The sequence below is a fragment of the Heptranchias perlo genome, chromosome 9 (assembly GCF_035084215.1).
Source record: "Heptranchias perlo isolate sHepPer1 chromosome 9, sHepPer1.hap1, whole genome shotgun sequence".
Classification (NCBI taxonomy): Eukaryota; Metazoa; Chordata; class Chondrichthyes; order Hexanchiformes; family Hexanchidae; genus Heptranchias; species Heptranchias perlo.
In genome coordinates, this window is record NC_090333.1 from 59041375 (window position 1) to 59057478 (window position 16104).

Here is a 16104-nt window from a genome sequence, read left to right on the forward strand (position 1 = left end):
CTGTACCGCCACCTCTGGTGGGTCTGTCCTGCCCGTGGGACAGGACATACCCAGGGATGGTGATGGAAGAGTCTGGGACGTTGGCTGAAAGGTATGATTCTGTGAGTATGGCTACGTCAGGCTGTTGCTTGACTGGTCTGTGGGACAGCTCTCCCAATTTTGGCACAAGTCCCCAGATGTTAGTAAGGAGGCCCTTGCAGGGTCGACTGGGCTTGGTTTGCCGTTGTCGTGCCTAGTGGTCCGATGCCGGGTGGTCCGTCCGGTTTTATTCTTATGACTTTTCGTAGCGAGATTTTACAACTGAGTGGCTTGCTCGGCCATTTCAGAGGGCAATTAAGAATCAACCACATTGCTGTGGGTCTGGAGTCACATATAGGCTGGGTAAGGGTGGCAGGTTTCCTTCCCTAAAGGGCATTAGTGAACCAGATGGGTTTTTACGACAATCCGGTAGTTTCATGGCGACCATTACTGATACTAGTATTTTAATTCCAGATTTTTTATTTAATTGAATTTAATTAATTAATTGAATTTAAATTCACCAGCTGCCGTGGTGGGATTTGAACTCATGACTCCGGATTTTAGTCCGGGCCTCTGGATTACTAGTCCAGTAACATAGCCACTATGCTACCGTACCCCCGTAGCACATTGTCCTTTCACTAAGTTTATATCAAACCTAGATTCACCTTCCTACCAATCGGCAAATAAAAGTCAGCACGCTTGATGAAGCTCACCCAAATCCTGTAACAAGGCAATAGAGTGGTCAAAACACCTCCATACCACCCTCCCCCTGCGCCCCACCCCCATTTGGCAGGTGAAATTGCTACAAGTCAGAAAGCCACTGTCATTTTCTGCACTTAGTTAGATTTAGAATACATTAAAAGAAAATTTGATCTAAAATTAAAACCCAAATAGTAGCTCTGGTTGTGCAGAGAAAAAAAAATACATGCTGTGAAACATTGAAATAAAGGCCATAACAGTGTATTTATTAAATACAATGTGTATTAAAGTAAACACATTTTATTAAAAATACTGTCTTAGAAATTAAGTCAATGATGTTCATTTTGTTACAATGGATTCAATTATTTCTTTTGGACATCTTTACCCAAGTACTAGTGCAAAATAAACTGGTATGGCACCGGCAAACAGTCGCAGCTAAATTACACACTTCCCCTTCTCAACACAGAGCACAAGAGAAACCAGATGTAGTGGGCAAAACGAGAAAACCTTTTAAATGGATGTTCGTTCCAGTGCCCATCCCCCAGCTCCTCCTCTAACTCTGTGCAGCTCATGTAATCCGACCTGGATTCTGCAATCACACATGGAACAGGCAGACTCGCGCTCCAAGTTACTACCATATGCCCATCTATTATGGTTATTTAGTGCATGCTGTTCAAGAAGTGGATAATTATAAATATCAAAGTTAATTAATTTAGGTAATTAGCATATTGTTACAAGATGCCATCCTCATTAGAACATGGAAATTGTCTTTGGGAATAGGTGATAAACACTAGATTTCAGATTGGTGAGCAAGACAAGCCCTGCAACACAAACCCACCTGTGAATATCTAACAAGTATTCATTAAGCACTCTAATTGGTCTGGTTGTGCGATTCAGAATTTTCATTCCTTATCAGTTATTAAATGCCAAATTAAGGGAGTTTATATAATTTTTTTTCTGATTAACGGAAAAATAAGTGCAACAAAAATAAAAACCTGCTCTTATGTGTTCCGACTGCATAGGTGAAGTTGGGATTTGCGCTAAAGTGCTGGTACAGTCTTTTAAAAAGGTGTCCGCACTGGAAAGTCCAACAGAACTGTTAAGATTGGAGACTGATCCGGAGATCAGGAACATTAGCACCGAGCCAAGTTGCACGGTTCCATTGTCACAGCCACGCCAACGCCACTCCTGCCTGAGGTCATCTCTGTCACTTCTGTCCATTGGCCAGTGTCTGGATCAAAGCATTCCACGCTACTGAGGAAATCTTGTCCATCATAGCCACCTATACACAAAAAAATTGTCAGTACATGAACCGATGGCATCGTGTGAACTAAACAAATAAATAGTGTCAGCCATGGCTCCTTGGTAGCACTCTGGCCTCAAGTCAGAATATCAATGGTGTTCATTTTGTTGGAACAGATTCAGTTATTTCTTTACCAAAGTACTAGTGCAAAATACAGCTTAGGCATGCCAGGCTAGCGATTCTCAAGTAAGACTGTAGTCATTGATCGGGGGTGGTCAGAGTTGTTGATTTTGAATTGTTTTGTGGAAATTCCCTCAAAAGTATGCACATGTGGACTTTGGGTGAAGACAGGATCAGCCTGACACACCATCTAGGCTCCTGAATGAAGTATAGCCATTTGGAACTGACCTAACACTGAGAGTGCATCAGCAAAGGAAAAAAAAGTTAGACATTCAAGGTGAACTCTGAATATTAAACCATGTAAACAAATACTTCCAGTGCAGTTGATCCAAAATTAGTATTAAAACTACACGAACAGTTTTCCTAAAACAACGTGTTACTCTATTAATTCAAGGATAGAAAGGATTATAAAAACATTTATCATTTTTGCAGAGTAAAATTCACTCAAAATATTTTACTGCAACTCTTGATTGAAGCCCATTAGTGAAAGTCTTAAGATTAATAGAGGGTTCAATCAAGATCCTATAATCATCATTAACTACATTTCCAAAGGAACTATTCAGTTTATTTTTGGTGAATGTTTTGTGCTCATCAAGGTAAGTGATGTTAGTGCTGAGGAATGGAGCGCCAACAGTTTGGTCAAATACAGTAAAGATTAGAGGGTAATGCTCCTCCTGCATTGCTGTGTCCCAAAAATGTACATGAACCCCAACTTAGAGCTCACTGCAGTGTAATTTTCTCCATCTCGAGCTATTCCAAATAGTATGTAGTTCTGGGCTGTGGAAACTGGATTTAATAGGACCCTGACAGACATTCCATCCATCTACACTGGATTTACTTCCAGAGGGCATTGATGATCTAGTGCCCCTCAAATACTGCACTTTAACGCTTGCAGTGATATGTCTCTATACTGGTTACAGGCAATATATACAGAGCTATATTGACAGCTGCCTGTAGCAGTATGTAATACAGTTCCAAAAATGCACAATTGTTTAGTGGAGTGGGTTTTACCATTTAAAGTATTCATCCTGCACATACTGAACATTTTCTGTACAGAGTATCCATGGATATGAAATTAAGAGGGAAGTTGGATCTTAGATACCGGAAAGGAACAGGTCAAATTAGAATCTGACAAAGAAAAACGTTTAACATTTTGGGTGGGACTCAATCAGAATTTTAATAAAGGATCAGACCCAAAACAGTAACTGATTTTTCTCTCTCAAATGCTGATCTACCTGCTGTGGCATCTTTTTATCACCAGATTTTAGAAATACTTGTTCAAAAATACACACCTACTTAAAAAAACATTATGATTGCAATAAAATTCTAATACATGGTACAACAGACCTTTTCTAAATAAAGCCAATTGCACATTTCTGAATACAAATTGGGAGAGTACAAAACAGAATACAAAGGACAAGTTTAGAGGCTTATAACCTGCAATTTGACAACAGAAATGCACAGCAGTGAGTAGTTCTTAGCAACACTAAGGCAAGACCAATTTTAATTTGAAACAAAAATAAATTCCTTGGTTTTTGTTTCAAGGTTAAATCAGCAAGCCACAAAAAGGTACCAAAAATCTTGCAGCTTTCCTTGAACCAGATGTAGAGGTTTCAGACTACACAACAGACCATAAATCTTCAAACCATAACAGGATGTCCACTAGAAGCTAGATGTCCAGTTCAGAAGTCATGGTGTGACCCCCCCTCCCCCTCCCCCCTCCCCCTCCCCCTCCCCCAGGGACTGTAAGGTGAACCATTAACTAGGGAAAGATTAGTATGAGGTTTTATTTACAGCAGTATCTTCCAGTCTTGGGACATAGAGTAACTTGAGCTGTGCGCCTCATCTGCAGTCTCTAATACAGCAGACTCCTCCAGAAACAATCAGATATAATAGAATTTGGAATTTGCAGGTTCACAGCATGTTTGCACTGCCAGTGTATCAACAGATCCGAAGTCAGTAGCCAAGCAGCAATGTAAGTGAAGCAGTCCTCATGCTGCATAAATGGCTTGCAAGCGGCAGCCATTTTTTTGTTGCCATCAGTGACCTGAGCATATGAAGTGCTGTTACTTGTCCCAAACAGACTAACGAGGCATTCTTGCTGTTACTGGTGTGTTCAGACCTTTCCCACTCACTGGGGAACGGTACTAGTCCCTGGAATTCTGATGAAGGGCTCCACTCCAAACATTAATCTATCTTTGCCTTTTAGGTGGTAACTAAACTGCTGTGCATTTAGAGCATTTTCTATTTTCATTTCATATTTACAGTCGGCACTGTTTTTGTTTATCCCAGTAAAACAGTCAATATCTGATTTTAAAATGGGTGCACATGCTGCTGTAGAAATGGCCCTGCAATATAAACACCAGGAGCAGTTCTGCAATATAAATAGGTCTACATCTGACTATAGTTTGTCCGTTGAACTTGCTATGTCTGTGAGCCACAGGCAATGTCAGAAACTTCTGTAACTTTGGCAGATACTCATTTTCTTTGTTCGTGTGACTCATCTATACAAGTTCCCAGCTGCAATACATTGTTTATTGAGCTGAACATTGCCTCCAGAATTTCAATTGGGCCAAGATTTAGAGTATACAGTAAAACTTGGATTTAGCACAGCTCTCCCGATGCCTTAATTCCCGAGTGCACCACTTGGTATGGTACTGAGCTAAACAGACCAGGAATGCTTCCGGTTCAATTTTTGATCAGTGCTGAGTCAGACAATCTCAGTCGACACACCAGTTGGTGCTATAATTAGCCTCAGCATCCTTGGCAAGGGACTGAGACTGAAAAGGTCAGCTAAGTTTCATGCTTCTTACTGCTATCCTCAAGAAAGTATACGTGTAGGGACATTAGACAAGAGTAGGATTCAAAGGCATGTAGTCGCCTGACACTGACTCTGTAGACTCACACATGAAGAAACAGCCACCTGGACAAGATACTGGAGGCATCACAAATGAGAGAGATGAATAGGAACAACAAAATTATTGTTGTGGGAGATTTTAATTATTGGATCAGAAATGAAGTCAATAGAGAAAAGGGAATGGAATTCCTAAAAATGTACACAGGACTCCTTCCTGAAGCAATAAGTTAGTTATGCTACAAGGGTGGAGGCATTGCTAGATCTGGTTATGAGTAATGAAATAAATCAGGTGAATGAGCTAAATGTGGGTAAGCATCATGGTGACCAAAATATAATAAAATTTAAGATCCAACTTGAAAGGGAAAAGGTCAGTACAAAGAACATCAGATTGGATTAGGGCACATTTTAGAAAGATGAGGAATGAGCTAGTTGAGGCAAAGTGAAAGGAGAAATTGGCACACAGGACTGTAGGGAACCATGGAATTTTTTTTTGAGACTGCAAAAGGTACAGAGTGTTACAAACTGGGTAGCCAGGTAGTGAAGGATAGAATACTAGAGCCTAGTCTTCAGTTGCTTCCAAGCCTTTATTCAGAGCACCCCATTACACCCACGCTACACCCTAGATCAGCTCTCTTATAAATGGATGAGAGTTCCCAATTGATACACACCACCTGAATGCAATTAACACTAATTGCCATAAATCACATGGATACAATTAATAGTAACTATATTCCATTAAAAAAGGAAAATACTAGTCATTTTAGATAAATAAAGAGTTTAGAAAACAATTAAAATTGGAGCACATATGAGGGCTGTAAAAATAATAAATACAATTAAAGGGAGAAAAGAGGTTAAGAGTGGCATAAGGAAAGCTAAGAGAGACTATGAGGAAATCTTTTCCAAAAATCATCAAAAGGAATGGTAAGGTATTTTGCAAGTACATCAGTAAAAGAGAATTGTTAAAAGCAAGGTGGAATCTGTGAGGAGAGAGTACTCTCAACTTGTAGATGAACAAAAAATGGTGGAGGAATTTAAAAGTACTTCACATTGGTCTTTACAAAAAAAAAATATTGGAGAGCAGGTGAACCCTGAAGTGGTTGAGAGTGGAGAGCAGCGATATTATGATGGATGAAAGGAAAATTTTAGTTAAGTTAGTCAGGCTAAAGGAAGATAAAGTGACAGGACCTGATGGCCTAGGAGACAAGGGAAGAAATTGACAAAGCCATAGAAATTATATTACATGGCTCTATGGAGTGTGGACGCTTGCTGGAGGATGCTTGCTGGAGAGTGGCCATTGTCATACCCATTTTTTTAAAAAGGGAGACAGAGCTAATCTGGGTAATTGCAGGCCAATTAGTTTAACATCTGTGGTAGGGAAAATTAGAGTCTTTAAGGATGAAATTACCATATATCTAGATAGAGAAAATAGCCAATATGGATTTCCGAAGGGACAGTCATACTTGACAAACCTCAAAATTCCTTGAGGAGGTAACAGACATGGTAGATGGGTGAAATGCAGTGGATGTAGCGTACATGGACTTTAGAAAAGCCTATAACAAAGTATCACACATGTGATTACTGGAGAAGATTAATGGATATGGAATTGGAAGTAAGAGATATAAAACTGGATTAAAAATTGGTTAGAAGGGAGAAAAGAGTAAAAGTTAAGGATAGTTATTTATTTAAAGTAGTTGGAAGTGGGTTGTGGTGTACCACAGGGTTCATTTCTGGAGCCACTTCTGTTCTCTGTGTGTATCAATGATTTGGATATAGATTTAGAGGAAGTGGTGTCGAAATTTGCAGATGATACCAAAATAGGAAGCACAGTTAATTCTTTAGAAGTCCAAAGGAAGCTGCAAAGGGATATTGATAAGTTGGGGGAAATAGGCTAAAAAGTGGCAGGTTGAAATCAATATCAGGAAGTGAGAGGTAATGCATTTTGATTTTTAAAAACTCAGCAGTAATTACATTCTGAATGGAAGCAGACTTGCTGCTGTTGAAGAGCAAAGGGATTTGGGGGTACAGATTCATAGGACATTAAAAGGCAGCATCTCATGTTGATAAGGCCATAAAAAAAGCTAATGGAACTCTAGATTTTACCACAAGAGATATGGAATATAAAAGCCAAGATGTAATGATTAGCCGACATAAAACCTTAATAAGACCTCAAGAGTAGTGTGTGTAGTTTGGGGCTCCACACTATGGGAAGGATATTGAGGGTTTAAGAGAGGGTACAACACAGATTCAATAGGATGCTGCCTATTAAGGAAATACAAAAAGTCTTGAAAAATTGGCTCTTCTTTCATTAGAACAATGCAATATGATAAAAAAAGTTTAAAATTATGAAAGGATGGAACAGGGTAGATAAAAGCAGACTGTTTCCAGTAGTTGAAGGGTCAAGAACAAGGGACCACAGATACAAGATTAAATGTAAGAGATTTAAATCAGAGTGCAGGAGAAACTTCTTTACACAGAGCGTTGAGAGGCTGCAGAATTTACTTCCAGGTTAATGGCTGAGGAAAAAACTATGTCAGCGTTCAAGATTAGATTGGATAGGTGGAACAGGGTAGGTAAATGTGATTAGGACTATTTACTCGCGTAGAGGGTAAACGCCGACATGGAGTGGTTGAGCCAAGTGGCCGGTTTCCGCGTTATAACTCCTACGTATTTCTATGTATCCGCAGAACCATATACCAGAAAAAGTCAAAGATAGAAGTAAAAAGTCAGTTTTAGGGAGATGACATACCTGCTGTAACTTCTCAAAGCAAATCTGGGATTTGGACAGCAAGTCCGGTGACATTTAAATATTTATAAACACAAAACACTCAAACGGGACATAAACCTCAAGGTACAGGTCTTGGTTTCACTTGGAGCCCACCTGTATGGAGAAGCTGGACCAGGAATGCCCAAGAGTGAGGAAACAAAAAGGTTTAATGTTGTAACTTACCAAGTACATAGATTTTGCCCTGATAGACAGTTACTCCAAGAGCACTGCGCTTGTGTTTCATTGGCACTATACATGTCCATCTGTCCATTTCAATGTCATATCGTTCCACACTGTTAAGTTGATTTACACCGTCGTATCCACCGATTGCATAAACACAGTTTTTTAGTGCACAGATACCTAAATAGAAGCACAAAGTCCTTTATCTTCACCTAGTTTGATAATTCTCCCCCCTCCCTATTTTGAAGGCACTGGTTCATGCTGGACTATAGTTTCATGGACACTGCCAGCCTCTTGTAAGTCATCCATATGACTATGCCTCAGCTAACACGTGTATAAATGAGTGGTGGGCAGGATGTTCAATTGTGGTCGGGAAGCATCACAGCTGAGCTTGATCCCATCTTCACCAGACATCCACATACATGCACTTATCGATGGATAATTGTGGCTGACTCTTCCCCATGCTTTGGGGCTCTAAGCCCAATTATAGTGCTCCTCCCAATGCAACATAAATCAAGTTTAAAACCCAGGATTTAAAAAAAAAATTAATTCAAAAATTTCTTGGAGTTACATAGAGTCTACAAAACAGGAACAGGCCATTCGGCCCAACTGGTCTATGCCGGCATTTATGCTCCGTACGAGTCTCCTCCCATCCTTCTTCATCCAACGCTATCAGCATATCCTTCTATTCCTTTCACCTTAGTGTGCTTATCTAGGTTCCCCTCAAATACATCTATGCTAGTTGCCTCAATTACTTCTGGTGGTAGCACGTTCCACATTCTTAGCACTCTTTGGGTAAAACAAGTTTCTCCTAAATTCCCTAATGGATTTATTAGTGACATTTTGTATTCTCCTGAAAGTACTCTGTAATATTACAGTATACTTTCAGGAGAATAAAGCGACACATGGTACAGTTAAGCCCACACTGGGAATCACATTTTGGGGGTCAGGGTAATTTGGTGGCATCCTTCAGGTTCAGCTGAGTCAGGAAGAAAATCCTTGATAGCTAATTACTGTGTTCCCAGTTAACCCATTCTTAATGTGCTGAGGGGCAGTCTGGCTGTGTGGTTGGGAATATCTGGGTCAAGTAGGTTTCCTGGAAATGGCTCTAGACCTCCTGGTGCTTCCAGAGCTCCAGACGAAGTCCGTACATTACCCATTCCAACTAGCACATGTCTCGTGTTTATCCACATGTGTTGTGTTGAGCATTGGATTTGGGGGAAGTGGAGTGGGGGCCGGGGGGGCCGGGGGGTGGGAGAAAGAAGAAAATGCATCACCTTGTTGCCAGTGACAGCTGCAGTAGCTTACACATTGCTTGGGAAGCTTATTCTGCAGTGGACAGGTCAATAGGCACAGGTCTGTGTCTACAGGAATTGAGAGTCCAGTCACATTCTTTGTGGTCTCCCAGACTGCTGAATGCAAGGGCACATCCAGAATGGGTGTAGCAGTATGCCTTTCTGACTGCCACCAATCCAGCCTTCACTTTTTGTAGACTTTAAGGCTCAGTTCTACATTGGGCAGTGCATTTACCGATTGTGCAATCATGAGCCTTTTCCTTGACCAGTTTCAATTTTAAGTTTGCTGAACTGTGTGGATTTTCTCCGATCCACTCACCTGCTCCACTCCTAACTGTGCTCATTGGCGCTATGGTGTTCCATATGTTGTCTTCAGGATGATAGCACTCCGCCGAATTGAGACGATTTGTTCCATCAAAGCCACCGACTGCATACAGAAGGCGATTTACAATCGCAACACCGACACCAATTCTGCTGGTTGACATTGAAGCCACAAACTCCCACTGGTCTTTCTCTGGATCATATCTGTAAATACAGACACACTGTTGTAAATATGCTCTGAACACAACTCACAGGGAACAAGGGGCAATGTATCACTATGGAGTTTTACAGTAACAGGTGCCACTGGAGGATGGAAGTGATTAGGAACATTGCCTGAATTTAGAAAAGCAGGCTGCAACGCTTGAAGACAGATAATAGTTTGGGAGAACGTTTGTCAGCCATATTTAGTGAGTAGAGTCAGAGGAAGGACAGAGGGGTTATGGAAGAGACTGCAAAGTGCAGTACAGTTCAGGAATGGGAGGGAAATAATTTTAGATGTCCACATTTTGCACTTGATCAGAACTAGAATTTAACTTTTTAAACTTGTAAATTTTATGATCCAACGCAATAACCTTTAGTCTGTAAGAGTGAAACAGAAAATACAGGTAGAATGGACAGTGTATGAACTTTGTACATTCAAAAGCAAAACACTGGTGCTGTTTTCACTCAGCAGAACCAAATGATAGTTAGCTGGTGTAAAACACCTAAAATTATACACACAATCCAGGTCTGTTTACAGAACTTAAAGGCAGTACAAGAAGTGCCAGAACAGAATTTGCATTAGCATTTGACTGATAAAGGTCAGCAAAACTAATTCAAATATAGGAGATTTCCTGCCCTTTCTTGATGGCTCAGTGGAGAAGTGGATAATGCGCCATACAGATAATGGAGTGTCCACAAGGCCACCAGTGTCTACTGATTTAAGTGAGCAGGCATGGGGGACACTACAATTAGATTCAGGGCCTGAGGGTTGGAGGGAAAAAAAACAGCAGTGTTTTGCATTTCAAAATGTATGCTGAAACGTAGCGCAACAAACCTTTCTACAGAACTGTGATGGATGCAGCCTTCAGATCCACCAACCGCATAGATCATTCCATCTATCACTCCTCCTCCAACCCTGTTCCTGGGAACATTCATTGGAGTGCAGGGGGACCATTGATTGTTCATAGGATTGTAACAGTCCAATGCATCCGAATCAGTGTTGCCATCTGGCGAGTTATTTCTTCCGCCCACTGCATACAGAAGTCCGTGCACGGTGCAAGAGGCTAAACCGCTCCGAGGCATTGGCATGTCGGTCAATCGGATCCAACAGTTCTCCAAAGGATTATAGGCTTCCAGAAAATTTAGCGACTGGCGGTAATAGCCTCCTGCCGTGTACATTAACTGAGGAACGTTTGGCGACCTACAGGGACAGGCCTTGGTCGGTTTGTGCAGCGTCAACTCCTTAAAAACCTCCACGAGGTAATCTTTACACTTGGAGTCCATTCGGAGTATTTCGCACTTCTGCAGTTGCGTTTTCAGGAAGTTCGGGGTCAGAGAATGACATCTCACTGCATTCAGTAATGCATGGATATACGGATGCCTGTTTTCACAGTCATATTTCACCCACTCTATACAAGCGTGATAGACCTCGGATTCACAGCGCACGTTCAGCTCGTCTCGGCTGATCAGGCTAACCAGCTGGCACTGCGTGAGGTTGAAGAATTCCTCTTGTTTTGCTACCTATTAGAGATACAGTAGAACATTGCTCTTGTTTGAAATCAATACTACTATTTAATTTCATCTGATCAACATTTTTTTAATATTTAAAGATAAAAAATACCAAAACCATAAAACGCAAGAACATTTCCAATTTGTGAACCAATGTCCTAACAGTGACTAAAAATATTCGATCCATATTTTTTAAAAAAGTAATTTGTTCCCAATTCTAACACATGCACACACACAGCTTTCACCAATCTTGTTGATTTGGATTAACCAAAAGCTTGAACCAGACAAATTTAAAAACCCACTCTTGGTAAAGTAAATCTATTTTGATTATTAAATTCTAGACATTTTTTTCCCTTTAACTACAAAGCCATGGGTATGGGGAGAGGGAACAGATGTAACATCACTTTTTAAAACAGTAGAAGAAATCTCTGTAGAGGTATTACCGCCCCCCCCCCCCCACCTCCAACCTTCTCACCACTCTTAAGAGAGAGGGCAGGACTGATTTAGCTACTTCCAGATCTTCAATATACTGCTCTGAAACCAGGCAGTGTGCAGTTATGTCCGTTTGGGGAAGTTTCTTACCAGTTAGAACTGCTGAGCCTTTGTACAACTGCACAGCTCAAAGGTCTCAGCTCCTAAAGATCACTGGCAGAATGTGTTGGTGCTCCAAAATATTGCTCAAGCAATGGAAGCTTCAATTTAAAAATAATTGGGGGATGGAGAGGTATGAGTTAGTCATGGTCTTGCACCTCTGGAACTTTCATTTGAATCCAGCCTTGGTCTAATGGGACGCCAGAGACCTACGTGAAATGGGTTTGTACTGTCCCAGTCCAATTCAGAGTAAATATGGGGGACACAACACAAACTGCCCTGATTTGGTACTATTTTGTAAGGAAATAGACCAGTGTAGGTAGAGGTGCTCTTCTGAAATTGGGATAATGTAAATTGTTGTAAGAGTAAAGGGACTTTTCCACTAATGCTGAACCTGACCCGAGTGGCAAACTTTGGACACAAAATAGTAAAAAAATGTTCCATTTCCCAACATCTCATCTTGATGAGTGTAGAAATCACTGAATGAATGGACAGATTGATCATATACAACTAGTAGAGCTCCTGTGAAATTGCTCACATGGAATAAATTTAGAGTTTTCCATAAAAATTAACTCTTGTAAAATTAGACATTTTTCTTTGGTGCCTTCATGTCTTGTTTCTTACTTTCTGCCTCCTTAGCTTATTGGTCTTTTCTCCTCTACCCTTCACATTAAGATTTTTTTTTAAAAAAAACTTATTTTATGGTTCCTTGGTGTTACTGAACATTTCTTGAGCATTTTGTTTGGGTACTTCAGTTTATTTTGACAACTTTCTTTGTCCTCAGCTCACAGTTGCAACTTTCTAAACATTGCTCCAAGTTCAGCTGACACTCAGTGGGAGAGGAGCACATAAGGATCTGAGCCTTCATAGCAGAATGGAGCCGGAGAGGCAACAGTGATGTCACCGAGCATTGAGGACATGCATGTGCAGAGGCCCAAACAATAGCAGAAGTGAGGGCTCAAAAGAAAGCAAGCTTTCAAAAGGAGCAAAATTCAAGCCCAAGGCAAAGCTTGTGCCTTTGGAGGTAAATGAAGGAACTTCATTCACAACTAATATACACACACACACAGTTGTTTATAGTCAGCTAGCTGAAGAAACATGACCAAAGAAATTTGAAGAAAATGTTTAAGCAATTGGTTTCTTTTCTGTGGGTTCCTGATTTATAGCTTTTCCTACCTGTGCACATTTTGGTAAATCAGCCTGGTTAACGTAATAGTGATTAATTAAGCCAAACAGAAAAATGTGTGAAATGATTTTTCGTGTGACAGACACATTTAATTTGCCACTTTAGACATTTATGATACATGTGTACTCAGGATATATTTATCTTGCCTGTAATGTACGTCAGTATGTCTGCAATGGTCATTGGTCATGATCCAGATTTCAGAAGAACACAAAAAATCAGGTTAAGTGTCTATTTTTGTTTAAATTTTAAGCTTTTTTTGTTATCTTTTTCTCCCACATGACCAGGTTCCACTCAGCTTCTCTGCTCTCCCTGACCCAAATCTCCCCTTCAATGCTCACGTGAAGAACAAGGTCTCAACCCATTCAGCCTCTATGTGTGATCCAATCTTCAGACTGTTTGTTTACCATTCCCCAGCCAAATACCACAGTCCATGTGACTACTTCACTGCTCGGCCCATGAGCCAAACCACAAGAGTTTACTAATATTGAAAATTTAGTAATTAGACTTGTTTTAAATACAGTTCATTGGGGTCTGAAACATCCGCAAAGACAAAGACAATCTCATTGGCATAACAAACAGATCAAAATAATGGAAATCTGGAACTCTTGCTCCCAAAAGACTGTGGATGCTGGGTCAATTGAAATTTTTAAGACTGAGATCGACAGATTTTTTATTAGGCAAAGGTATCATGGGATATGGAAAAAAGGTGAGTAAATGGATTTGAGGTACAAATCAGCCATGATCTAATTGAATGGTAGAACAGCTCAAGGGGCTGAATGGCCTACTCGTGTTCCTATGTTCCAAAGAGAAGCATAGAAGTCTCAATAACCCATCAAAAATTAAGAATATCCATTATTTGTACCTACCTCGCTAAAGTGCAAGTATATATACTCTCTGGCCTTTTGACTTAACTCTTGGCAGCTAATGTCCTCAGCAAATGAGGCGATACCAATGGCATTACTGGGATCCAACTGCTCCACTAGGAATTCGCAGCATGCTTTAACAACGCTATCTATCTGGTACATAACTGCTCCATTCATGACGTGCAGTACGCATTTCTCTCCCACTGTAATACTAGCAGTGTACGCAAACTCAATCAAACGTTGCAGTACTTTGGGGTGAATGCCCTCAATGGGTATAACCTCCATTCCACATTCTTTCAAGCCATTGGTGAACATGGCCTTGAAAACAGGGCTGCAGGAGGCGAGCACAATCTTGTGAGCAACAAACTCCTCCTCCAGGTCATTGTGCTTCACCCGCAGTGTCACATCACAGAGTTGCTTGTTTAAGCGTATCTCGTTCATTATTTTAAAAGCCTCCACTGTGTGGCTTTCCAGCGTGTAACTGAAGTAGCGGCTAGCATTCTGTGACGGCATCACTTCCGCCTTGCACCCAGTTGTCACCGACATTTCTCCACAGTCACTGTGGGCAGGTCATTGCTTCTCAGGAAAAGCAGAAATTGGTTGCACAGCGGAACGGTTATATTTAATATCCATTCAGGTTGGGTCCATCCTCAGCTCCGTTTGAGAATAAGTCACTCTCTTGGGCATCTTAGGGAAGAGAAAATAGGAAAGTCATGAATTTTTAGGAACAAGAGAAGGCAGTTAGGTCAAACAAGCCTGTTCTTTTGAATAGATTAACCAACCTACCCATCTTCAGCATACTCCTTGATCCCTTCCTACTCCAGAAACAAATTTAGTTACCTCTTGAACCCATTTATATTTCCACCTCAGTGACCTTCCCTGGTAACTTAATTCACAGCTCTGTGAATGAAAAAGTTCCACCCAATGACTTCTTACTCCTAGCTTAATTTTTAAACTTTCCCCTTTGGTGTTTAAATCCTTTTCAACAATTTAATTTGCCTGGATTAGTTTTGCCAATTGCCTTTATGATCTTCAACTTCAATTAGGTCACCGATGAAATTTCCTCTTTTCCAAAGAGTACAAGCTAAACTTCCTTAATTTTCCTCATCTTAAATTCAAAAATTGTATTCATTGCTCCCTTTTGAGTAATAATACCCTTCCTAGAATTAGATCACTAGAACTCAAGATGGAATCTGACTTGTTCCTTATACTGCAACAAACAAATTCCTCTTTTGATTTGTTCTCCATAAGACTCAGGTACTAGCTTCCCAATGGCTCAGTGGTAAAGGCATCAATGAAACTGACCCATGTAAACTAAAGTCCCAGGATTGATTTCCAGACTGTGCTGCATTATTTATTGTCTTGGGTACAGTAGTGATGGTCAATCCTGCAAGTGGTCCAAGCATCTTATGTTCAGGAGCGCGCCTATGCTGCCCAATATCTAATTATACGACAATGTAACCCCTTGTGACCTGAACTAAATATTGTGTCTGTTGCACTTGCCTCTCCAATCTTGCAATAGGTGGACTTGGAAAGACTAGTGAGATGAGGCACGATGCAAATTGTCATACTGCTTTATTAGAATCATAGAATGATACAGCGCAGAAGTAGGCAATTCAGCTCATTTGTCTAGCATAGGCACAATGATCATATAGAACACAAGTCAATGGGGATCCCACTTTCTTCACCCAATCTCACTTCTCTCCTCAAAAAGTTAAAAATAATAAACCACACACCCTGTCCTTTCCGTGGGCTGACTTACTTGCCTTTGGCATTACTTTTCTTTCCAGAGAACTTCTAGCTGCAAAACTGACCACCTGCATTTTAGATTCCAGTTCTTGGCCCAAACTTATACTCTCGTTTAAAACGTGACTGACTACACAAGAAACTCTTTTCCCTAAGCTCAGGGTATTCATAGAAAGTAGAAGAGGGGCCGTTAACTCCCTCCCTGTTCAGGGATTCACCAGTAGTCCTGTCAACAAAACGGACTACCCACTTTCGAGTACATTCTTAGCAGACACCTTATGCTAGGTTCATACGAATAAAATTATCCCCAACATAATAGGTGTGGTTGTTTTGTAATGGTGTCAGCCTTGATTCAGTAGTAGCAGTCTTGCCTTTGAGTCAGAAGGTTGTGGGTTCAAGCCCCACTGAACATTTGAGCACAGAATACAATCTGACACTTCAGTGAAATGCT

General features: G+C 40.7%; 1 protein-coding gene across 3 annotated transcripts in view; it reads right to left on the reverse strand.

Annotated features, from left to right (window-relative positions):
- Positions 1 to 962: 962 nt before the first annotated feature.
- LOC137325445 (kelch-like ECH-associated protein 1) overlaps positions 963 to 16104 on the reverse strand; it is a 34430-nt gene continuing 19288 nt past the window's right edge. For all 3 annotated transcript variants that reach the window (XM_067990570.1, XM_067990569.1, XM_067990568.1), the window contains exons 2-6: positions 13907 to 14594; positions 10594 to 11275; positions 9556 to 9761; positions 7945 to 8121; positions 963 to 1999 (exon numbers count right to left, since the gene is read on the reverse strand). In XM_067990570.1, the coding sequence (XP_067846671.1) occupies positions 1851 to 1999; positions 7945 to 8121; positions 9556 to 9761; positions 10594 to 11275; positions 13907 to 14453 (1761 nt within the window). In that variant the 5' untranslated portion in view covers positions 14454 to 14594 and the 3' untranslated portion in view covers positions 963 to 1850. The remainder of the gene's footprint in view (positions 2000 to 7944; positions 8122 to 9555; positions 9762 to 10593; positions 11276 to 13906; positions 14595 to 16104) is intronic.